General features: G+C 57.5%; 3 protein-coding genes and 1 long non-coding RNA gene across 10 annotated transcripts in view; 2 read left to right on the top strand and 2 right to left on the bottom strand.

Annotated features, from left to right (window-relative positions):
• Nucleotides 1-7720, bottom strand: part of LRCH4 (leucine rich repeats and calponin homology domain containing 4) — an 11346-nt gene extending 3626 nt beyond the window's left edge. For all 5 annotated transcript variants that reach the window (XM_034988509.1, XM_034988511.1, XM_034988510.1 and 2 more), the window contains exons 1-10: nt 7375-7720; nt 3729-3873; nt 3464-3590; nt 3195-3300; nt 1267-1403; nt 1006-1121; nt 766-865; nt 435-525; nt 268-344; nt 92-153 (exon numbers count right to left, since the gene is read on the bottom strand). In XM_034988509.1, the coding sequence (XP_034844400.1) occupies nt 92-153; nt 268-344; nt 435-525; nt 766-865; nt 1006-1121; nt 1267-1403; nt 3195-3300; nt 3464-3590; nt 3729-3873; nt 7375-7594 (1181 nt within the window). In that variant the 5' untranslated portion in view covers nt 7595-7720. The remainder of the gene's footprint in view (nt 1-91; nt 154-267; nt 345-434; nt 526-765; nt 866-1005; nt 1122-1266; nt 1404-3194; nt 3301-3463; nt 3591-3728; nt 3874-7374) is intronic.
• A 256-nt stretch (nt 7721-7976) lies between these two features.
• Nucleotides 7977-18314, top strand: FBXO24 (F-box protein 24). 2 transcript variants are annotated; one of them, XM_034988513.1, is made up of 10 exons: nt 7977-8156; nt 10332-10430; nt 10527-10710; nt 11662-11900; nt 12151-12385; nt 13211-13369; nt 13638-13759; nt 14038-14169; nt 16564-16734; nt 17069-18314. In XM_034988513.1, exons 1-10 carry the CDS (start codon nt 8118-8120, stop codon nt 17429-17431), a joined length of 1743 nt encoding a protein of 580 aa, XP_034844404.1. In that variant the 5' UTR covers nt 7977-8117; the 3' UTR covers nt 17432-18314. The 2 variants fall into 2 exon arrangements, with proteins under 2 accessions (XP_034844404.1, XP_034844405.1); XM_034988514.1 differs by lacking the exon at nt 7977-8156 and adding an exon at nt 9988-10059.
• Nucleotides 9483-11093, bottom strand: LOC117999422. The gene is made up of 3 exons (XR_004676265.1): nt 10755-11093; nt 10583-10684; nt 9483-10177 (listed from the first exon to the last, which is right to left on the bottom strand). It is a non-coding gene; the product is annotated as an uncharacterized LOC117999422 (long non-coding RNA).
• A 230-nt stretch (nt 18315-18544) lies between the features above and the next one.
• PCOLCE (procollagen C-endopeptidase enhancer) lies at nt 18545-23700 on the top strand. Of its 2 annotated transcripts, XM_034988515.1 has the most exons (10): nt 18545-18853; nt 19701-19809; nt 20241-20499; nt 20715-20789; nt 21403-21527; nt 22040-22176; nt 22480-22709; nt 22963-23040; nt 23160-23330; nt 23462-23700. In XM_034988515.1, exons 1-10 carry the CDS (start codon nt 18762-18764, stop codon nt 23626-23628), a joined length of 1443 nt encoding a protein of 480 aa, XP_034844406.1. In that variant the 5' UTR covers nt 18545-18761; the 3' UTR covers nt 23629-23700. The 2 variants fall into 2 exon arrangements, with proteins under 2 accessions (XP_034844406.1, XP_034844407.1); XM_034988516.1 differs by lacking the exon at nt 20715-20789.
• Nucleotides 23701-24017: the final 317 nt, after the last annotated feature.

Raw genomic sequence — 24017 nt, forward strand, 5'->3', positions numbered from 1 at the left:
AGGGGGCGGAGGGAGGCTCCAGGGGGCGGAGGGAGGCTCCAGGGGGCTGGCGTAGCGGGAGGCGGGGCTGGCTCAGGGCGCTCGGGCGTACCTGCTGCTGGGTGCCTTCTCGGCGTCCCCTGCCGCAGGGCGTAACTCTGGCGGCCGCTGCTCCTAAGGGAAGAGCAGCAGAGGGGTCGAGGGAGGGTCCCCCCCCCCGGCCCCCCAGACTGCGCCGGCTCCCCCCCTCCCCCCCCAGGGCACGTGCACCAGCCCTGGGGCCCTCACCTCAGCAGCGCCTCGCTCCTCGTCCTCCGCAGGCACGTGGCTGTCAATGAAGTCAATCTGCTCAGGGTCTCCGTCAGCTGGGGAGGCCAGGGCATGTCAGCAAGCACTGGGGGCCTCCAGGCACTCGTCCATGACCCCAGCCCCCTTACCCTGACCCCACCACTCACCAGAGCCATCCTCCCTCCGCTCCCTGGGCCCCCGAGGCTCCCGGGCCAGCTCGGAGATCCGGAAGGACAACTCCGAAAATTCATCTGTTGACTAGAAATGCAAAAATGGGAGAGCGCTGCTCTGTGGTGCTGGGGGTTCATGGGGTTCATGCCCTTGGGGTCTGCTGTTGAGCCAGCCCCTCCCTGAGATACCCGGGCAAGGGAAGAAGACCACTCCAGACACCAACTGTCACTCTGATATTCAGGGGCACCAAGCAAAGGGTCCTGACTCAGAGGTTCTCCCCCCCGGGGGCTGAGACCGCCCAGTGTCTCATGGCAAGGAGGCCCTTACCTCATTTCCAGACCACCTCTTGCTGCCACTGTCAACGCTGTGGAAGCCCGAGTCTAGCCCGCCATCGTACCGACGTCCCGGAAATAAGTCCTCAGCAGGGCTGGGGCCGCCAGGGAGAGCTAGTCAGTCCAGTACCGGGCAGCAACCCCTCTCATCTTCCCACCGAAAACCATGGAGTCCATGCTGCCAGGAAGGGGCAGTCAGTAACCAGGGGCTTCTTCCTTCCCACTTGGGACTTACCAGGGACTGAAACTCGGGGGGCGGGAAGGGGCCAGGTCCCCCAGTGCAGACGCCCCACGCCGCCCAGCTGCTGTTGACAAGTACTTGAAGATGTGAAGTTTCCCCTTCAGGCAGATCTAGGTATAAGGAGGCACATGGTAGGGGTTAAGGGAAGCGAAGGGGGCTCCCCCCGATCCTGCTTGGCTACTAAAGGGACTCACCTCCCAACTCCTACCCATTCTCAGCCCTGTCCCCATGGTCCAGCCCAAATCCACCCCTCACCTGAGCCGGTGGGCTCTGCAGGGGGTTGCTGTCCAGCAGAATGACCTGCAGGTGCCTGAGGCGGCAGAAGGAGACCGGGATGCGGGAGACACGGTTACAGGAGAAATCCAGGCGGACAAGAGGAAGATCCCCCAGCTCTGGGGGTGGGTGAGGGAAGAGTCAGGAGCCTGCCCAAGGGCGGGGCCTTGTGCTCACTTCCTCTGCCCTCTGCTCTAGCCCACTTGCCACCCTTGGGTCCACCACGTCCTCTGGCCTAGCTGGCTGTGGGCAGTCCCCAGGAACAACCTCCCTCTTCCCTTCCTGCTCAAATCGGGCCCACCTCCAGGCCTCCCCTCCCTGAGCTCCTGCCCATCTCATGTGCTTCTCTCCTCTGCCCCACGCTGCCCACTCCGTACTTCAACCGTTCCTTCATCCCCAAGGGACCATCACAAGACCCAAACCAAACTGCGACATTTCACAGCTCAAACACCTTCCGTGACTTGCAGCCGAGGCTGCTGAGGGTGAGCGGACTGTGCCCTGCACATATGCACCTAGGCAGGAGGGGCCTGCAATCCCACCCGAACTTTACTGGCTAAGCCCCTCCCACCCCAGGCAAGGTTGTGCCCACCCACAGGAAAGGGTGCCTTTTTCTACTTCTCAAACATGCACAGTTGGATGAGTGATGACTAGAGACACAGAATAACACTCACCACTCCCTGGCCAGCATGGTCAAGGTGTTCATGATCTGGCTTGGTCCACATTTCCCATCTCACTACCCACCCTCACACCACATCAGACAACCCTCCAACCCCTCGGCTTCTGGACCTTTCCACATGCTGTTTGCTCAGCTGGGACACTCATTTTTGTGACCATCTTTCAAAGTTCAGCTCAAGTGTTGCCTCCTCCATGAGATCTTTCCAGACACTCAGGTTAGAATTCACTGCTCCTTCCTCTGTGTCCCCAGGGCATTTTGCTAGGGTCTCTCTTATGGCCCAGAGAGCACCCTGATTAAATGTTTGTTTACACTGCTACCGACTTCAAAGGCAAAAGGGCCAGAGTAGGACTAGGGGGAGCCCAGAGAAAATGGGTGACCACCTGACTCCCCTCTCTTGTTCTCTAAAACCAAGATGAGCAGGGCTCCGGTCCTTCCCACCTGGCCCTGGCTCCCACCCACATGCTTTGCACATGGGTTTCCTCTGCCTGGGATGCAGAAGGAAGGAGAACTTTCCTTCACAGGTCAGCTCCTGCCACGCCTCTGGGGAGAAGTCTTCCTCAAGCTCCCTGAGCAGATGCTCCCTCTAGCTCCCGCAGCTCTTGCCGTGTCCTGTTCTAGCACGTCCCTCCACTTGTCTCTCCCCATGAAGCCCATACATTTTCAGAGTTGGCCCCAGGTGTGAGTGACATTATTCACATCTACCTGACCCCCACCTAAAACACAGGACGCACACAACAATGCTGGCTGAATAAGGGAAGGGGGGCCTACTTTGGAGCAGAGACTATCAAATGTCAGAGTGGATCACAATTAGCTCGTTAAAATGGGGTTGGGGGCTGCTTGGGCTCCAGCTCATGGCTCCACTGACTCAGAATCTTTGGGGGAGGAGGCACAGGGCATCATCTGACTCAGGTGCCTGAGAGCTCCCACTGCGTGAGTGATGACCCTGGGTGACCCCAAAGGCCCCTTCCAACCTTGGGATTTTACAGGGTGCCAACACACCCACTCTCCTTTCTGTGCCTTGCTCCTCATTTGTGAAAATAGAGCTAATAACCCATGACTTGCCAGCCTCAGAGGGTTGCTGGTCAAGCACAAATAATTTAGTTTGCTTTATACACTGCAAAACCCTGGGCGCCTAGACAGTGATGTTCTGTGAAGAGTCTTTGTGACTTCTCCAGTGTAGACATACACACGCCTCCCCCCCCCCCCCCCCCGCCCAGATCTTCATTCTCCTCACCATCGGGCAGGGTGCTGAGCTGGTTCCTGCGCACACTGAGGTCCCGCAGGGAAGGGAGGCTACATAGCTCTGCCGGGAGGGCCTGCAACTCATTGCCGCTCACATCCTGCAATGAGGAAAGAAGTAGGGCAGGAGCCACAAGACCAGGGGCATCAGAAACTGCCTCTGGTCTCTGGCCACCTGCTTTGGTCCCCCCCTCCCCAAACTCCCCAAAGGCCCCTGGTGCCTGGCTCAACGGCCCCTCTTCTTGCTCTGCTCCCTGTGCTCACAAGCTGCCGCAGGCTTCCCAAGGCGCTGATGTCGGGAGGCAGGGCTCCCAGTTTGTTGTTGCTGACGATGAGCACCCTCAGGGGCAGCTGGCAGATGTAGGGTGGCAGCGATGACAGCTGGTTTCGGCTATGGAAGGGAGAAAAGCATGGGGCTCAGTCCCCAGGGCACTCCTCTTTTCAGGGCTCTGGGAGGAGCACTCAGGGTACCGTGTGCTGGGACTTGGGGCTCCCCCCTCCCTGCCCCTGGCCAGCCGTGCCTCCCTACCTGAGGTTGAGGTAGGTAAGGGCTGTGAGATTCCCCAAGGCTGGGTTCAGGCATCTCAGGCAATTGTGATAGAGGCTCAGGCCCTCCAGGGACACCAGCTGGCATGCTGCCTCCGGCACCTCAGGGAACCGGTTCCGGGACAGGTCTAGGAGCAAGTGTCAGGGGAGAGCTGTGGACAGGCCCAGTCCCGGACAGGAGGGCCTGGAACTTTCCCAGAGCCAGCTGCCAGCCACCCGCCTCCCCATTGGACCTAAAGAGTCAGGCCTATAAACCTGGGCTCTTGGAGAGAACAAAGCTTTCTGCAAAACCGAGCACATTCCAAGCATTAACAGGACAGCAAAGGCCGTAGGGTCACTGGGCTGGAGAAGCTCAGACTTAGGAGGACAAACCATGACCATCACCTTCAAATACACAAACGAAGGACTACCCTGGAAAGGGTGACTGGCTTCTAGAACTCTTGTGGTTCCTGCTGTTCTATGGAGAAGGCTAGTGCTCCAAAGAAAACAGCAAAGGAATGGGCCGGGAGGCTCGAGATAAGAATATGGTAAGCCCCCCAGGGAGACCACTGAGAAAGCTCATCCCTCTTCCATCCCTCCTTGGGGGCCTTGTCCCCAGCCTCAACCTCTTTCAACACAGGGAAGAAGCCAAGGGTCATTAGAGTCTGGCTCTAGAGAATAAGTAAGGCTCCTGACACACTGGACAACGGTTCTTCATCAGCCCCTGGGATCAGCAAGCCAGGTCCAAGGGCCTGTGAAGGAACAGACTCCCAAGGACCAGGAGGGGAAGGCAAGCTGACCAAGCTGGAGGTGGAAGCTGGTGTCCTCAGGCCCCTCCCATCCGGATACACCTTCTTCAGGACTGGCCTCCTTCCCACCCTCTTCCAGCCCCACTGGCCTTCCTCTACTTCCTCTCTTACTGACCCAGGCTTTAGGTGCTCAGCTCTTTTGCCTGTGTCTTGGTGTGGGTGAGAAACGGGGAGGGAAGTAGGGAGGGTAAAGCCTATGACCACCCCTTATCTCAAGTGGTCGCTTGCTACTCCAATGAAAGGAGTCAGGCCTGGGGTTTCTGCCAGTCTGGGGACACTAACCGTTCAGAGCTCTGCAAGCCTGGGTTTCTGTTTTCTCTCCTCACCTGCACTGGGAGGGGCCCAGGGCCTGCAGGGGGATGTCCCTGGCAATAGAACTTGGGTGAGCTTCTTAGGCAGCCCTCCCCAGGAAGGGGTGAGCAAAAGCTGATGGGAGGGAAGCTGGGGTATATCCCCAAAGGAAATGAGTCTCATGACAGGAAATGGAGTAGAAACAATCTGTCAGGTTCTGTCTCTGGTGGGCCCTATGTTTACCAGGGCGGATGACAGCCTGCTGTACCAGGCCTCCCTTTTTCTCCCTCTCTGCTCACAGCCCTGGTATGCAAAGAGAGAAGACCCGTCAAGGGAGAAGACCAAGTTCCGGAGAGGGTGAGACAGCCAGATGCAGTCCTCCTACGTTGGCCCTCCACCCGCCTGCTCTCCCTGCATCTACAAATGTGCTTGTGTGTGTGCACGCATGCTGTGGATGAAGGGGGTGGAGGACAAGATGGGCTAAGCAGTGGTGGGGGCAAAAGCTAGGAGCGGAAGGGAGCCCAGGCTGGAGGAGGCAGGGCACAGGAGGCACAGGATGTGGTCTGTAAGAGAATGAGCTGCACTTCTCCTTTGTGAGAGCTGCCCCTCCCCGCCATCTCAGGATTCATCCTACTTTCAGGGGCCCCAAGGAACAGAGTCCAGGGGATATCAGAGACCTGTGCAATAAGAAATATGCAGGGCAAAAGAGTTGGGAAAGCAGGATAGGGCTCAAAATAATTTGGCAGAGTGTTCAAGTGTTTAGTCTGGGTTGGAGGGAAAGGAGGTATAGAGGACAGGGTATGGTCAACACTGACTGTCACTTCCCTTTTCCACCCCAAACTATAAGCATTCTGCTTGGGGAGAGGGGTCAGAGGAGAATGTTCTGGATGAGACAGATTCCACCTGGCCTACAACCTGGACTCAGGATTTCTGCGTGGAGAGCAGGACAGGAAGAGGTCCTCCGGAAGCTGGGATTTTCCCGCTTCAACACACTAGCTCACTCAGAACTGCCTGCACCCGGAGCCGGAATGCTGGCGGTGGAGGGTGGGAGGGGGTAGGAGCTGGGAGGGGCCAGGGAGTTCTTGGTAGTTTTCCCCAGGAGTCCACTCACAGAGGCAGAGCCCTAAGGAAGTAAAGAATAACATTTGGTCTTTGTCAAAAAACAAGCAAGGGGGAGGGGAAAGGGAACAGACGGGCGAGTGTCACACAGCTGCTGAGGTCAATCTGGAGCTTGGGGTTAGGCGGCTGGGGGAGACTGAGAGGGAGAGGAATGGCTCCTGGGGCTCATCCATTCCCTGAACTCACTCACTGCATGGTGGGCAAGTGCGTTTACCCAGCAACCCAAGAAAAGTGGAGAGGTTTAAACTGGTCCTCCCCAGAACAGGGGAGGAAAGCGAGTGCCTGTGCCCACTTGAGTGTTTGCAGGTGAGGAGGCACCTGCTGGAGAATTACATGCTGTCGCAGAGCAGTGTCATCCGGAGGATGGGAGGACGCTCACCCAGCCCCAAGTCCCACCCTGGGCTAGGCTAGGGTGGGGCTTCGGGAATGCAGTCCTCCTCCCCACTCCCAATCTCCACCCCCCAGCTGCCAGCCCAAGGTCATAGGTTGTTGCCTCCTGAGCAGCTGAGGCCTGACTCACCTGTCATGGTAGAGTCCCCCACACCCTGGCAGCAAGAGACACCAGGAAGGAGGGAGCATGATTGGAGGGATCTGTGGGTGGGGGAGTGGACAGGCAGTGGGACAGTCTCTAGCTTCCCAACACTCCTAGCCAGGAGATAAGATTTCCTTCCTTTCAGCAACTGCCTCAAGCCCCTCCCCCTAGGGAAAACAGAAGCTCAAATGGGAATTCTTGGGTCCCTATGAGGTCACAGGCTCCATAGTGACCTCACACACGCAAGAAGGAAGAGTCTTGGATACGGGGGTCAGGGATAATAGGTGGAAGAGCTCGAGGAGAACAGCGTTAGGGGAGGTGGAAGATTTGCTTCTTTCCCATAGGCTAGCTGAGTGAAGAGTGGAGAGGGCCAGCGACCTTAGGGGGCGGGACAACAAGCACAGTAAACAGAAACACCAGGTTGTTAGGGGCAAATCCTAGGGAAGAGGGGGGCCTAAGGCTGCTCGGATCTCGGTGGAATGGGGAGGAAAGAGCTGGGAGACGAAGTGGAGGAAGAGAAAGGAGTCCTCAGAGGGGATCGTGGGGGCTGCTTTAAAGAACGATCAGAACTGAGGTCATGCAAATGAGTCAACCAGGTGAGGGGCGGGACCATTCTACAGGTGCGCAGACACGCAAATAAAGAGAAGCAGAAGACGGGGAATTCTCACAACGCTCGGCCGGGGCGCTGGGCATTCCGTGCAAACGAGAAATGTGTTCATTGTCTGGTAGTTCTCAAAGTGGGGAGGGGGAGGTGGCAGGCTTATGCAAATCGGCGGGGTCGAGAACCCCGACGGTCAGGTGAAGGGGCGGGCTAGACTCTCGAGCCCGGTGAGAAACGAGCCAGGGGCGGGGCTATGCAAATGAGGGTCCCTGCCGGGTACGGGGCCGGGTGCACTCACCAGCCTGGGTGATGTCTGACAGGTCGTAGCTGCGGGCCGCGCCCCGGGGGAAGTGCTTCAAGCGCCGGTTAGATAGGTTCAGGGTCCCGGTGGCCACGGCCTCCTCCAGGGCCCTCTCTGCACTGCGGCTCCCGGGCAGACCCGGAGACCCTGGAACAGAGGTCGTGGCCGCCGCCTCCTCACCCCCGGCGGCGAGTGGGGCCGCTACCGCCGCCGCCATCCGCTCCCGGCGGCTCCCGCTGCCTGACTGACGGGACCGGCCGTCCCTCCTACCCCCTCCCCCTCCTTGGAGCCGCCGTAGTCGCTTCAAGGGGAGGGGAACGGGCTCAGGGACCCGGCGGACCAATCGCGGCCCCGAGACGCGTCGGAAGTGGCTAATCAGAACCCGCCGGGGGGGTGGAGACTCCAGCGCCGGAGTGAGGCGACAGAAGGGAGGGGGCTAGAATGGAGCGCTCGCCAACGGCCGACGTTCCAGGCCGGCCCGCCCCGCGCAGCCGCATCCAATCGCAATGCTTAGGGCTGGGGATGGAGCCAATCAGGTCTAACCAGGAGACGGGGACGCCGGCCCTCCACTAGAAGGGATAGAGGCCGAGTGACCGCAAGCCGGGGCTCCTGGTTTTCTTCCAACGGAGGCCAATCGCAAGCCAGATACAGGCGAGTGACTGTCAAGAAGGCCAATTCGATCCTCCGGAGGGAACCTGGCCCGGCCTCTTCTCTGAGGGACGGCTGTACCAACCAATAGCATGGGCGAGAAGGCGGTCCCTTCGCCTAGGAGGAGGCGGGTGAGCTAGAACTTTGTGACTGAGGTAAAGAATGTGATCGCTGCGCGCCGGGCCGGCCGGCAACAGTGCAAGGGCTGGAGTGGCGCGTGCGACCTGGAAATGTTAGGGAGCGAGCCCGCTTTGAGGGCGCGGGGGAGGCCGGCGTGGGGGCCAGGCGACGCCTGAGGCCAGTGCGCAGCGGGTCGTTGCATCCGAAGGGACCATGGAGGCCTTTCCGGCCGCGGAGGCTGAGGCCCTGCGTAGGTGTCCGGAGCCCCGGCGGGCGGGGGGCTTCCCAGAGACCGGAGATGCCCAGCTCAGCTCCTGGAGGAAGGGTTACGGGAGACCGGAGAGCCTTCAGAGCTGCCGCCCGGCTGGCCAGCCCGCCCCGAAGAGCGCGCCTGGACGGGAACTGTGATGACGAGCGCGGGGGGGGGGGGGTTGTTAGTCCAGAAGGGACCGTGTCCTCTAGAAGAAGCCCTCCGTTTTACAAATGAGGAAACTGAGGCGGAGGGAAGTTGATGGGTTGGCAAGAGCAATCCGCAAGTTACTGACCGCTCGCTCTAGAAGCCTGGTTTCCCAGCAGCTTCTATGGTGGGCTTTTTCTATCTGCACCCTCTTCTTTGCCTCCCGAAATGAAATGGAGTGGATCAAAGGGGACCCAGCCACCAGAGGAAGCCGACGATCCTTTTTCTGTCTGCTGAGAGATCTTAGCATCCTCTTAGGTGGCATAACATAGTCCATTTAATATGGTGAGAGTTGCCTGACTGCAAACCACTGAAAGTTTCTTAAAAATCACATCTCAAATGTTGAAATTCCTAAACATTTATTGAATGATTAAAATTCCATCCACGGTGTCTCAAACTAGTTGTTTACTACTCACCATGAATAAGGGAGTTTGGGTGGTTGACGATCAGCTAGCGCAATAAATTCTGTAATACTAGGCAGCTGAGGGCTGGTTGTCCAGGACTGGATAGCTTTGAGTTCCTGGAAGACCCGGTTACTCCTTGGATTTATTGGTGTAGATCCTTTGGTCCTACCTAGACAGACACACCCCCAAATCCTGCTGTTTCTCATACATGGCACCCCTCTCCCCCTATAAGACTACATTAAAAGACTTAGACTCTGGGAGATACCCCAAGGTTCAGTATCCCTTTCTTCCACCTTGATAGGTTGTCCTTCATACATGCATTGATGTTACTATCCAGGAAATCTGCTTTTGGGTGTGTTTTTATGAGCCTAAAGAATTTGTGCTGAATTATTTCCACTTTAATCTGGTGCATGCTCTCCTCTAGGAGAGTCTAGCAGGGTCACCGATCCCCCTCATCTGTCAAAATGAGTTTATACTTTTTTTTTTTTTTTAGTTTATACTCGTGGGCTACAAATCCCCTGGAGGCCCTGGCCTGCTGAGATAGGAGAATTCACCAGTGTTTCTCTACGGAGCAGAGTTAGTGCTAAAAGGGCCTCAATTGGAGGAACCTCACAACTACTCCCCAAAAGTAAAGGCCTCATCTGCCAGTAGTTCACGCTTTCTCTCTCCTGTAAAATGCATATCCCATGAGCCACTGGGTGGCTAGAGCTGAGCTAGAACCCAGGAGCTGTCTAAGAGAAAATCCCGGGCCAGGTTGGGGAAAATAGGTCACAGTGGCTGGGCAGTGAGGTCACAGAGAGGTTTGTCTTCCCAGACTCCATGGGGGAGGGGCTTAGGAGGCAGAGGGGCCCCAGAGGTCCCCCAAGCCCAGGCGGGGGACATGGTGTGGGGAAGGCAGCAGGGACGGGGGCCAGGGAGCTGACTACGGGGGGCTAAGGGGCCTGGAGAGATGAGGGCAGGAGCAGGGAGGGGGCAGTCAGGATGGTGAGGAGAAGCCGGAGACGAAAGCTGCAAAAAGTCACCGGGCTGTGCGGACGGGAGGAGGGGCTCCGGGTGAGGGGGGAGCGAGCCAAGGGAAGGACAAGAAGATGGCAGCCAGAGATCGGGGGAGGGGTTCTTTGGAGCCGGTGGACCAAGGAACATGGCAGACAGGGAGGGGTGACCCATGGACCTAGAGAGAAAGATGGGAGGATTTGAGAACACAGAGCTGGAAGACAGAGCTGTGAGCCCCCAAGAAAGTAGCTAATGAAAGACAGGCTGAGAGAAGGGAGCAAAAGAGGCCTGATTCTCATGGAACCCCTGTGCTCCCCATTCTCCTTGGGTAGGTGAAGCGGAGCTGCCCTTCATGTGGCCCAGAGCCTGGGGGTGAAGAGAAGAAGGGGAGAGGGAACCCTATTTCTGTTCAGCTGTTCCCCCCAGAGCTGGTGAGTCCTCCGCAGGGAGGTATTAAGAATAAAGGACGGGGGGCCAGACCGCTGAGGGGCCCCGGTGATCCCTGCTTCCTCCCTCCTGCCCCCCAGGTGGAGCATATCATCTCATTCCTCCCAGTCAGAGATGTAGTCGCTCTGGGCCAGACCTGCCGCTACTTCCGCGAAGTGTGCGACGCCGAGGGCGTGTGGAGACGCATCTGTCGCAGGCTCAGTCCTCGCCTTCGAGAGCAGGGCTCTGGGGTCCGGCCCTGGAAGAGAGCTGCCATTCTTAACTGTACATCTCCCCAGAAACTCCCATTCTCTTTGCCTCTGTCCTACCTTATTCTGGGGTCCCTCCTGTTCCATAGAGTTGCTTCAGCATTCTCGGCCAAACTTCTGGGGCCCCTTTCTGTGGAAGAGATTCAAAACATACGCCCTCCAGCGCTGCAAGCTTCTAGCTCCACCCTCTGATGGACCCCCGTTACTAGCATCCATGACAAACCTCCCTCCATATTCAAAATCTCTGTCCAAATCCCGGACACCTCCTCCACTCCCCAAACCTGGAGTTTTTCCTCCTCTAAACCAGGGTTTCTCAACCTCATCACTGTTGCCATTGGGGCCAAATAGTTGTTTGGAGTCGGGGGGCTGTCCTGTGCATTGCAGGATATTTAGCAGCATCCCTGGCCTCCACCCACCAGATGCCAGGAGCAAACCTCCCCCCAGTTGTGACAGTGTTACCTGAGGGACAGAATCACCCCAGGCTGAGAAACATGCTCTAAACCATTCCCAGGGAGTCCCTATCCAAGTACTTGAGATAAAGGGAGATCCAGATCTGATCCAGACAGCAGATCCAGAGCTAGGGGTGAGGGCAGTTACTGGCCTTTCTCGGTCGTTCTTTTTCACTCCTCTTGCTGCTTTTCTGTGTATTTTCCCCTTGATGTCTCTGATGCAAGGTTGGACCGAAGAAGCGCTCACTTAGAAGCATGTGTAGTGCCCTGGGCTGAGGGGCAGAGGGGGACAGAGAACTCAAGTTCAGGCATGGGGGATTATTAAAGATATCCTCTATAGGGGATTATTAAAGATGTCCTCTGAGCTTTCCAGTGTCCTTTAGAAGGGGTCTGTTCCCCAGTCTTGGGTGTAGGAGCCGCTACCACGCTACCCAAGAAATCTAGTCTGCCCAAGCTCTGATTCCTTTCCCTTGTGCCATCCTGACCCCTTGAGCCTTCCATCTCCTTCCCTTCTCCAGACACGAAGGGCCTGTATTTCCAGGCATTTGGGGGCCGCCGCCGCTGTCTCAGCAAGAGTGTAGCCCCTCTGCTAGCCCATGGCTACCGCCGCTTCTTGCCCACCAAGGACCACGTCTTCATTCTTGACTATGCGGGGACCCTCTTCTTTCTCAAAAACGCCCTGGTCTCCTCTACCCTTGGCCAGATCCAGTGGAAGCGAGCCTGCCGCTATGTTGTGTTGTGTCGCGGAGCCAAGGATGTGAGTAGCAGAGCCCTGGCAGCTGAGACCCCACCCCTCCTGCAGTGGGTGGGTGGGGGGACCCAGGGCCCACACCAGCCCTGAGATAATCTCCTCGGGACAGTTGCCCTCCTGTCCCAGGAACTGAGAAACAAGTCCTCGTTTCCCAGCCCTGAACCCAAGTACCTCATCGCTCATCCCAGGATCCTGTTGTCCCAGCCTCATTCCACTCCAAGGCCTAGATCCCAGACACCTTCATTTCTTCCTACAGTTTGCCTCGGACCCAAGATGTGACACAGTTTACCGTAAATACCTCTATGTATTGGCCACTCGGGAGCAGACAGGTGTGGTAGGCAGAACTGGCAGCCGGGCCTGTGACTGTGTCGAGGTCTATCTGCAGTCCAGTGGGCAGCGGGTCTTCAAGATGACCTTCCACCACTCCATGAGCTTCAAACAGATCATGCTGGTCGGTCAGGAGACCCAGCGGTCTCTGTTGCTTCTTACAGGTGTGGCCCAGAGCAGTGGTTTGCAAACTGCTTTCTACAGATTCTTCAGGACCTGCTGCGGGGGAGGGGGAGGCCTCTCACATGGGTTTCTGCAAGTCAGCTCATCCTGCTCTCAAACCCAAGAGCTTCGCTTTTTTGTCTGTCTCCTCATCTAAGATTCTGTGTGTCTCATATGAGTAAAGGGCACTGCTGCAAAAAATAGTTTAAAAACCACTGTTCTAGTGGAAGGCCAATCTTCCAAAATTCTAACCTTTGTAACGTCCCTGTTATACACTACACTTAATTCCCCAAACTTCCCCCACCCACTTGCTCATTGTCGCATGTATATATATATATATATATTTAAGTTTTTGTTTTATTTATTTAAGAAATCTCTACACCGATTGTGGGGCTCAAACTCACAACCCCGAGATCAAGAGTCACAAACTCTTCTGACTGAGCCAGACTCGTGCCCCTGTCCCCTTTATTTGACCACACTCCCAAGCTTGAGACCCTCTGGACTTCTTCATGCCAGGCAGGGCCCCAGTTCTCAGCATAATTCTTCCTAACACTCCAGTTGGATTCTGCCAAATCTATTAGGTGTTCTCTCCACTCGTCTTTCACACCCAAGGACTTCCCTGATTTATTTTTGGTGGTAAAGGGCTAGAGTCTGGACAACTCAAGGTCACTCTTCCCTTATTCCATTTCTACCCTTTTTCTTCCAGCCCCACTCTAGGGCAGGAAATGTTTTATCCGTATGGCTTAGAGGGTCTACTGGGAACTTAATGTGGATATTGGGGGGGTTCCCTGCCCTCACATAATCATCTGCCTCTACCCATCTCCCAGAGGAAGGAAAGATCTACTCTTTGGTAGTAAATGAAACCCAGCTGGACCAGCCGCGCTCCTACACAGTTCAGCTGGCCCTGAGGAAGGTGTCCCGTTGCCTGCCTCACCTTCGTGTGGCCTGCATGGCTTCCAACCAGAGCAGTACTCTCTACATCACGGGTAAGGACCCCCGTCCTTCTTCTCTAGACCCTGGTCTTAAACTCACCTTCCAGAAATGGACAGCGCCCCCTGATACTTACTCCAGCCTGTGGTGCACCCTCTCGGGCATCCTAATGAAAAGATGAGTTTAGGTCCCCAGACATCATAGCTGGTATATTGCTAGTGGGTGTGAGATGCCCCAGATCTTGCAGCTTTTATCCCAGGTGGGGCCTTAGCTCTAGGAAATAGGTGCCCAGAGCTGCTGAGCTGAGGCCTCCTGACCCCCCAGACCAGGGGGGAGTGTATTTTGAGGTGCATACCCCAGGGGTGTATCGTGATCTCTTTGGGACCCTTCAAGCCTTTGACCCCCTGGACCAGCAGATGCCGCTTGCTCTCTCACTGCCTGCCAAGGTAGGATCCTGGAGGAATGGGGCAGACCAGGGGGTGGGCAGAGGAGGGGGGTTAGGGTTTGAAAGGTACCAGAGGTCTGAAATATGAGCAGGCATCAAATGATTGCTCAGGGAGGGACAGGGGACCCAGAGAGAGGGGCGAGGCGGTGGGCAAGGCCAGCGGGCAAGGCCAAAAGAAGTCAGCTGGGAATGGCAGGTTAGCAGCTGGGAGATTCCGGAACTCAGGGTTCCTCTGGAGGGAACTGAATGCCCACCTCCTCTTTCTGTCTTACTTCCTAGATCCTATTTTGCGCTCTTGGCTACAATCACCTTGGCCTGGTGGATGAATTTGGCCGAATCTTCATGCAGGGAAATAACAGATACGGGCAGCTGGGAACAGGGGACAAAATGGACCGAGGGGAACCCACACAGGTGAGACTGTTTCTCAGTTACTCTCCTCCTGACCCCCTTCCTCCAATTCCCTAACCCCCGGATCTCTCCGATTCTCCACTCTCTTTAGAACCCACTCCTTACTCCCTGGGGAAGTTAAGCCAATCAGTGCGTCATGCCTGTGTGGGACTGGTGCATGTCTTTCCCAGGGTTGGCACTGTGAGGTCCGTTCTGTGCGGTGCTTGCTGTAAGTGCACTAGGAATTCAGTGAAGCACGGAGACCGGGGTGGGGAGGGGTGGGCTGGCCTAACCAGAAGAGGTGAGAGGTGATCAGGTCCTGGCGGCTTAGATCGGATTCGGGTGGGCACACGGAGAGGCATTCTGCATACTGGGGACGACATCGCGGCTCGCACATACCTGAAGCAGAGACGGTGTTTCGGAAACCAGTAGATATGAGGCGGTGCAGGTGGGGGTGAGCCCAGAGAAGCATAACCTTGGGAAAGAGTCACTGCAGGTTTCGGGAGCAGAAGGTAACCCCCACGGATAACTGAGAACAGGAGGCTGCGGAATGAGAAGCCCACTGGGAGACTGTGGAGACCCAACAGCACTTGAGACAAGAGCCGGGGGCAGTGAGGACCCAAAAGAATGGATCCCGGAGATGTTTTGGAAGGAAATGAACAGGCCCTGGAAACTGCTGAGATGTGAGGAGAAGGCCCCGAGGACAAAAGGGACTCTGGCGCAAGACCCCTTGAAGAAAAACGGCATGCCTACAAACGTGGGAAGGGAGGCTGGCTTGAGGAAAGAGGCAGAGTGTGAATTTGGACTTTTTCCAAAGTGGAAATGTCTCTCTGCCATTAGATTCCATGTCGGAACAAGGCTGACACGGACAGAAGTAGGGATGGAGGAGCAAAGCCCAGGCAGGAACCGATGCCGTAGACAGAGGGAATGAAAAGGCTGTCTCTGAGACCGGAGGGGCACACCCTCGGATGCCAATCCCAGAAGCCGTGGACTCAGAGGGTTTCAGACAGGAGGGGGTGACTCATGGTGACAGATAATGCAGGACTATACTTACTGACACGGAAAGATGGTCAGGCCATATTTTTCGGTGAAAAAAAGTGTGAAATTATTTTACATAATACAATCCCATTTTTGTTTAAAAATAAACAATTTATACACACACACACACACACACACACAGTAGTGAAGAAGAATATCCAGCAAGATATTCACAGTAGGTGGTGGGATTCCCAGTGATTTTTTTTTTTTTTAGTAGGTTCCATACCCAGTGTGGAGCCCAACACGGGGCTCGAACTCACGACCCTGAGATTAACACCTGAGCCAATATTAAGAGTCTGGGTGCTTAATCGACTGAGCCACCCAGGCGCCCCTTGCCAGTGATTTTTTTCTTTTTAAAGATTTTATTTATTTATTTGACAGAGAGAGACACAGCGAGAGAGGGAACACAAGCAGAGGGAGTGGGAGAGGGAGAAGCAGGCTTCCTGCAGAGCAGGGAGCCCGATGCGGGGCTCAATCCCAGGACCCTGGGATCATGACCTGAGCCGAAGGCAGATGCTTAACGACTGAGCCACCCAGGTGCCCCTTGCCAGTGATTTTTAAATTAATCTTTGCTCGCCAATATTTTATAATTTTTCTATAATGACCATAAATTTCTTAACCTGTATCTTCAAAATTAAAGCCCTCACGATCTCAGGAAGAAGTATGCAGGAGAGGCCTTGGGATTTGGCAACTGGGAGGTCAAGTGCGTTTGGAAAGAACATGTCAGTAGCTTAGTAAGCAGAGAAAGCCTGGCTGTGGTGAGAACAAGAATGGGGTCGGCCCCATACTGGTCATGTAACCAGTTCTGCTGCCTAAAAGACAGCCGTCAGAAGCCGCAGGAATCAGGTGGCAATGTTGTTTTCCAAAATAGGGTCGCCAGTTTGAAAGAGAGGGATAGGACAAGTTGAACATGCTGGAGAGAGAAGGGAGGAGTAAGTGGAAGGAAAGTCCTTCCTGGGGGCTGACCTGGAATTGCACAGGGAGGGAGTCTTTCAACTTTGGGAAGAGGAAGGATAGCCCTCCTCCTGGGGCTGGAAGGCAGGATGAGAGGCTGGCCTGGCACAGGCCTGGGGTGACAATGAGGGAGCAGATAGCCGACCCTGGACTCAGACCAGTAGCATGTTTTCTGGGGAGCAAAGATGAGGAACGAGCAGAAGTGCTAGACCCCGTGCAGTCCGACTGGGGCTGCAGGAGAACCAAGGAGGGAGAGATTGCTGCTGGTCTGCCTCCTGGCTGGGTGGCGGGTGGGGTGGGGGGATGCTGAGTCCCTTCACTTTCCTCTCCTCGTTTTCCTAGATTCTTCCCTGAGCCTTCCTGTCCTATCTGGGCCCCCAAATCCTTGGCGTTCCCACCTTAGGGATCCTGGCCCTGTGTCCTCAGGTGCATTATCTGCAACGCCCCATTGCCCTGTGGTGTGGCCTCAACCACTCCCTGGTGCTGAGCCAGGGCTCGGACTTCAGCAAGGAGCTTCTGGGCTGCGGCTGTGGGGCTGGAGGCCGCCTCCCTGGCTGGCCTAAGGGGAGTGCCTCCTTCGTGAAGCTCCACGTCAAGGTCAGAGCACTGTCAGACAAGCAGGCAACCAGGGAGGGCAGGAGCAATAGAGCGAGGTGGGACAGCGACGTAGCCGGGGCTCCTGCAGGAACCTGGGGGCCCCATCGTCCCAGCATCACCTGCCTCCCTTCCCGGCCCCACACCACGGCTCCTGGCTCTCTCCCTTAGCAGACCCTGCTGGCCCTCTCTGACCTCACACAACCTTGGGGCTTGGCCAGTCCGAGCTCACTTGCTGGCTCGGGGCTGGTCTGAGAGGGAAGAACACAACAGCTGGGGCTTCCTGGGAGCCCCTCAGTAAAGGCCCCTCTCAGCCACGCCCCTTCTCTCCTCCAAGGTCCCTTTGTGTGCCTGTTCCCTCTGCTCTACCAGAGAGTGCCTCTACATGCTGTCCAGCCATGACATGGAGCAGCACCCCACCTATCGGGACCTTCCAGCCAGCAGGGTGGTGGCGACCCCCGAGCCCAGCCTGGGGGCCGGAGCATCCCAGGACCCTGGGGGGGTGGCCCGGGCCTGTGAGGAGTACCTCAGCCAGATCCACAGTTGCCCCACATTGCAGGATCGCATGGAAAAGATGAAGGAGATCGTGGGCTGGATGCCCTTGATGGCCGCACAGAAGGATTTCTTTTGGGGGGCCTTGGACATGCTGCAGAGGGCTGCTGCAGGGGTTGGCCCAAGCCCCCCAACCCCTGAGAGCTGACCCCCCTCTCCTAATCTCACCCCTGGAGGGAGAGTCTGGCCCTGGGCCAGGAGCTAAGGAGAAATGGGGTGGTAGCAGTAAATACTGCATGTGCACATGGTGGGGGGTGGTGGGGATTGCTAGACATGCCAGGGTGAACCGGGAACTGTTTTGTAAGATGTTCGGGGGGCTGCCCGGGAGGGGACTCCAATCTATCATGGACAAGAGATTTGATGGACAAATAGAATAAAAGGCTGAAGTGAGGCCCGGTTTGGAGCCTTGGGGCCTGGGAGGAAAATGGGGCAGGGAACGGGGGCCCAAAGCCTGGCTTGGTGGGCAACAGAGGGCAGGAGCGTGGCCGGGGATGGGCAGAGCAGAAGCGGCTCAAGCATTCAGGTGCTGCGGACCTGACCACCTAAATCTCTTTTTGCTTTCCCCTCCCACTCCCAAGACTGGCCCAGGCTTCTGGACTTGGAAGTCCAAGCCCCACCTTCTGGAACAATGCAGTCAACATATGCTACTCGGTTCTCTTACTCGGATCCTCTGTCCCTCAGACTTACTCCCATCCTGAGGAGGCCACTTGCTTCTGACCTCACAGAGCTTCCTACCCATTTCCCTCAGTCCCCGTGAAGTCAGTGCCCTTTTCCCCTCCTCCCATTTACCTTCCAGGTCCAGTCTCACGTGCTGTCCCTTTCCCTCACTTTCTACTACATCCTCTTCTTCCTTAATGAGGGGGAGGCTCCCTTTATCCACATACCATGTCTCCCTAGCCCACTCCCATACCTCCAAATATTGGGAGAGAAAAATGGGTGAGCAGAAAGAATTTTCTCCTTGGCCTAGTCTGGCCCAGGGATGGGGAGAAGACAGTAGAAATTTGAAGTGGAAAATAAGCTGGAGTGGTGTGTGGGGGGGGGGGGGGGGGGGGGGGTGACTGGATGTCGGGGGTCAAAGGAAGGACTTCCTGTGGATGCTGAGGAGGCAGGCATGGGGATGATCATGAGGAAGGACCAGAGGCTGTGTTCGCAGGATGTTCGGGCACCCGGCAGAGTGGGCTTCCAGATGACAGTACTTGATGCCTGCGTTACGGCTGAGGGTCGATGCTCCCTCTGCCCTTCGTTGCTCCACCCCCTCCTTAGGTCAATATTTATGTGTCCTGGATGTAGAGAGGCCCCTGGACTCACCACTGTCCCGACTAAACTCTCCCTGTCCCGCCTTCCCCACCGCCCGCCCCACTGGCCAGTCCCCACGCCCACACACCCGAGGCCGCCTCATCTGGCACTGATTATCCCGGCTGCCGCCGCTGCTAAACTCAGCTGCCGCCTCGAGGACCCCAGCGCCTCTCCCCCCGGCCATGCTGCCTGCTGCCACAGCCTCCCTCTTGGGGGTCCTCACTGCCTGGGCCCTGCTACCTTTCGCCCAGGGCCAGACCCCCAACTATACCAGGTAGGTCTCTTGGCACCTTCCAGATAGCTTGAGTGAGCGTCAAAAGCCCTGATTCCTGGGGGTTTTGCCTATGGATCCTGTGGATTCCTTCACTAACACACCACCCCCGGATCTCCTGCAGCCCCAACTCTTCCCTAGCCCCCAAGTTCTCCCTCCCTACTGCAAGACCACAGTCTTCTGCGGGTCACCACTGCCCCCCCCGTTCCTCCACCCTTTGTCCCCTGTCCTCTAAGTCTCCCCATCCACCCAGACCCTTGGCCCCCCCGTGGAACCTGAGAGCACCAAGACCCTGAACTTGCCTGGTAGCTGGACATCTGGATTCCAGGAGGGAATTAGAGGTGGGGGGGGAGGGGGGTAGAAAGTGGGAGACTTGGGAGACAGATACTCAAGTAGTTAGCAGGAACAGGAGCAGGGCAAAGGTTGGGAGCTGCGGAAATCTGGTCTCCAGGTTCAACGTGAGGGCCATCGTTGCTGCTGCTCATCTCTCCGCCCCCTCCCCCCCATGGCCTCGTGGCTGTGTCCACATCTGGAAGTAGTTAGGCGGCTCCTGTCCCCGACTGCCAGGCAGGGCGAGGAGGGAGAGTGAGGAACAGCCTGGGGAGGATTCCGGGAATTCCTGTTGGGGTGGGGGTGGGGATTGGGGGGTGTTGGAGAGACAGCCAAGTTGCTGGCCCCACTTGTTCCTAATCCTCTCAATCCCGGTCTGGCTGGCTGAGGCTGCCCCAGATCCCCTAGGCCTTTCTCCTCCATCCCCCTGGCTTCCCTCCCTGCCCCCCCCCCAATCCTCATTACCCTATCCTTCCCAAGCTCTCCTCCACTCATGGCTGACCCCTCTTCTGTCCTCCAGACCCGTGTTCCTGTGTGGAGGGGATGTGACCGGGGAGTCAGGTTACGTGGCAAGTGAGGGTTTCCCCAACCTCTACCCCCCCAATAAGGAGTGCATCTGGACAATAACGGTGAGAAGGCCCTTCTGATCACTACCCCCTTGCTGAAGTCTCCCAGACCTGACTGCTAAGGGAACCCCAGTCTGCCGACCCCCTGCTCCCCGCTCCGGTCCCTGCACCACCCCTTCTCCCAGGGAAGTCCAAGCCCGTCCCCTCTGGTCACTGAGGGCGGCAGGGCCCACAATAACACGTGGCAAAGTGTCCTCACACCTTCCTTAACTCAGGGCCCGCTCGTCCATTCCCAACTCCATTCCCGCCCTCAGGTCTTGTCCCCTGCGCAAGCCACAAGCTGCTGCAGGGCCCAGGCCCTCTGCTCTGCACCCTGATGGGGTCCCTTCCTGTTCAGGCCCGGTTTCTGAGATGCTTGGGGAAAGAGAAGTACCCTCCGCCTGGGTTTTGTGTGGCCTGACTTTGCAGGTCCTCTTCCCTGTCCCCGCCTTCAGGTCCCTGAGGGCCAGACTGTGTCCCTTTCCTTCCGCGTCTTCGACTTAGAGCAGCACTCGGCCTGCCGTTATGATGCCCTGGAGGTCTTTGCCGGGTCTGGAACCTCGGGCCAGCGGCTTGGACGCTTCTGCGGGACCTTCCGGCCTGCGCCCTTAGTCGCCCCCGGCAACCAGGTGACCCTGAGAATGACGGCGGACGAGGGCACGGGAGGACGAGGCTTCCTGCTCTGGTACAGCGGGAGGGCCACCTCAGGCACTGGTGAGACCTCCCTCACCTCCGCCTTCCCCCTCTCCTGGCCCCGCCCCCGGCGCAGGCCCCGCCCCCAGCCTTAACCTCCACCCCGAGCCAAACCCCGCGCCCGAGAGCCTAGGGCCCCCATTACCTCCCTTACCCTTTTTCCTCACTAACTGCCCCTTCAGTCCCTCCTCCCCGTCTTCTCTCCCCCCTCCCGCTCCCACCCACCCCTCTTCCAGGCCCCCCCCCAGGCGCGAGGCGGAAATGGGTCACCGACCCGCGGGTGGAATGGGCGGCCTGGGGTTACTGGGACGGTGAGTAACTGCCCGCCCCCGTCCGCAATCGGGCTCCCTCAGACGGGCGTGAGGGGGCACCCCCGGGCTGGGGGACTAGGTTCCCCCGACCCGGAGCCCCCTACACCCAGCCCGGGGCTCCCGATTGCGGTCCCATCACCCCCTCCTGGCGGCCGAAGTTTCCCCATTAAACATTTTAATGTTTAAGGCAGAGACCTCCCCAAAGAGGCCTCTGGGGCTGTGCCCCAGTTTGAGGGCACCCTCACAACGTGAGGACTCCCCAGCCTGCAAAGGGGACTCTTCCGCCGGACCGGGGAGATGGGATCTCCCAGGGGAAGAGGAGCGGTGTGGTCGCGGGTCAGGGGGAGGGGCGAGAAGGGAGCGTGTCCAGCCAATGCCTCCTCCCCCTTCCACCGCCTGCCTGGGCGCCCGGAGGTCCAAGACTCCCCTGAGCCCTGCTCCTCCAAGCCCCCACTCTGCTAACCACACCCCCCTTTCCTACCCCTCTTCTCGTCCCCTCATGCTGAGACCCAGACGTCCGAGCTTCCAGCACAGGCTTCCAGCCTAGAGCTCTCTTCGAGCTGACCGAGGGTCTCCACCGCCTCCCACCCCCACTCCTTTCTCCCCTCCCCAGAGCACCAATTTTGCGGGGGGCGGCTGGAGAAGGCCCAGGGAACCCTGACCACGCCCAACTGGCCCGAGTCCGATTACCCCCCGGGCATCAGCTGTTCCTGGCACATCATCGCGCCCCCGGACCAGGTACCGACCCCCTGCCGGGCCGCCCTCGGGGACCCAGGCGGCGTTCTCCAGCATGCAGCCAGCAAAGATTTACTGACCATCTGCTATGTCCCGACCACTGAGCTCGCGCTAGGGAGCAAAAACAGACCCAGAACTGCTTGCACTCAAACAAAAAATGTAAAATCACACCTGTGACGAGTCTTACGAGAGCGAGGTACACAATGCTGATCTATAAACGGTGTTTTGTGTGGTATGTGGTGGCGCTGGAGGTGATGCTGGGGTCTGTTCCTTGAGCGTGAGCCTGGACTAGACCTTGCCCAAGATGGAAGACGCCGCCGAAGGGTTCCCTTGGGTGTGTGACCCTCGGAGCGGTGGTGTGAATGCTTTAAGAGGGGGCTCCGGGGGACACGGGAAGGGGGAGAGGAGGCTGCCGCGAGCTTCCGGGCTTCCGGAGGAGGCCAGGGGTGCAGGGCTTCTGCGCCCTGGAGCCGCCTGGGGTCCCGCCGCGCAGCCTCCTCTCTCCCGGCGGACAGGTGATCTCGCTGACCTTCGGGAAGTTTGACCTGGAGCCCGACACCTACTGCCGCTACGACTCGGTCAGCGTGTTCAACGGAGCCGTGAGCGATGACGCCAAAAGGCTGGGGAAGTTCTGCGGCGACACGGCCCCGGGGTGAGGGGACGGGCCTGGGTGGTTGGTGGGTCCGGGCGTCTCCACCTTTCTAGGGAAGGGAGTGGGGGTGGGGGTGGTGGTGAGAGGCCAGGCTTAGCTGAAGAGGCGGGATCTGAACCCGTGAACCCCAAACGGGTGGGCGGAACTAGTAGGGAACCAGGCAAGAGACCTGGCTTGGCACCAGGACGGGTCCACGGATGGAGAGGCGAGTAGGTCCTGCGAAGTCAGGAAGCTGGGCAGCCAAGCCAGGGCGGAGATGACAAGGCCCCCCTGACGCTTCCCCCGGTGCCCCGCCACCCGCAGTCCCATCTCCTCCGAAGGGAACGAGCTCCTCGTCCAGTTCGTCTCTGACCTCAGTGTCACGGCGGATGGCTTCTCCGCCTCCTACAAGACCCTGCCGCGAGGTGCTGAAGGGCGGGCCCAGAGCCCAGGGGAGGATGCCCGGTCGGGTACCGCGCTCCCCAAGCCCGGACTCCCATCTGCGGAAAAACCAAAGGCCTCCTCTGAGGCCCAGGCAACTCCGGGGGCCCCAAGTGAGTCTGGGAAGGGGAAGGAAGGGGACACAGACTGAAGAGAGCATTTCAAAGACCTCCTTTCCAAACTCATTCATTCATTCATACATCACTCACTGGTGCTCTGTACTGAGGTCTGGTACTGGGTGCTGGGGCCCAACGCTGGATAGAGCTCTGAATGAATTCAAATCAGTGAGGCTGTTATGAGGAAAGTGGCCCTTCCTACCTGCTGGGTGGGTCCCCCTCCACAAACAGCACCCTCTCTCCCTCCTAGACGTGCCCGCTGTGTCCTGCCCAAAGCAATGCCGCCGGACGGGCACCTTGCAGAGCAACTTCTGTTCCAGCAGCCTGGGTAAGAAGCCCCCCTGCCAACAGCTCTAACCTCCCCTCCTGTCCTCCAAGTCCCCCCTCCTGGCTCCAGCCCTGAGCTGGCCTCCTGTCTCCTCACCTCTCACCCCCACTCTCTCACAGTGGTGACCGCAACAGTGAAGTCCATGGTTCGGGGCCCAGGAGAGGGCCTCACTGTCACTGTCAGTCTCATTGGTGCTTATAAAACCGGAGGCCTGGACCTGCCCTCTCCACTCACTGACACCCTCCTGAAGTTTTATGTGCCCTGCAAGCAGTGCCCCCCCATGAAGAAAGGTAACGGATGTGGCAAAATGGGGAAGAGGACGTAGCCTCACAAAAATGATAGAATCTGAAGGACTCTGACAAGGAGGTACATCTCCAAGGTCTCAATAACACGCTCTCGCTCCCTCCCTCTCCTCCCCCAGGAGCCAGTTATCTGATGATGGGCCAGGTGGAAGAGAACAGAGGTCCTGTCCTTCCTGCAGAGAGCTTTGTGGTTCTCTACCGGTCCAACCAGGACCAGATCCTCACCAACCTCAGCAAGAGGAAGTGCCCCTCCCAGCCTGTTCGGGCTGCTGGGTCCCAGGCCTGAAACCCAGGCTACCTTCCCAGCCCAGAGCCCTAGAGACTCCTTTCTTATCCAAATAAATGTTTCTTGACTGAGGAAGAGGTCACATCTCCATTTCTATGGTCTGGGGGGCCCATCTAGGAGATTTCATTCATTCGTTAAACTCAACAGATGTTTAGTATACAGAGCAATCTTTTAAGAATGTAAGACCTTGTCACCCCTTTGCTCAAAACTCTCCCTTATTCTCAACACACACACACACACACACACACAATCGAACTATGTAGAGGTGTCGGATGTGTTAATTAGCTTGATTGTGGTGATCTTTTCACAATGTGTACATAAATCCAAATATCGTACACCTTTTGTTTTTTTAAAGATTTTCTTTGAGAAAGAGAGCATAAGCAGGGGGA

This window comes from Mirounga leonina, unplaced genomic scaffold, assembly GCF_011800145.1.
Source record: "Mirounga leonina isolate KUSES-001 unplaced genomic scaffold, KU_Mleo_1.0 Mir_454, whole genome shotgun sequence".
Taxonomy (NCBI): Eukaryota; Metazoa; Chordata; class Mammalia; order Carnivora; family Phocidae; genus Mirounga; species Mirounga leonina.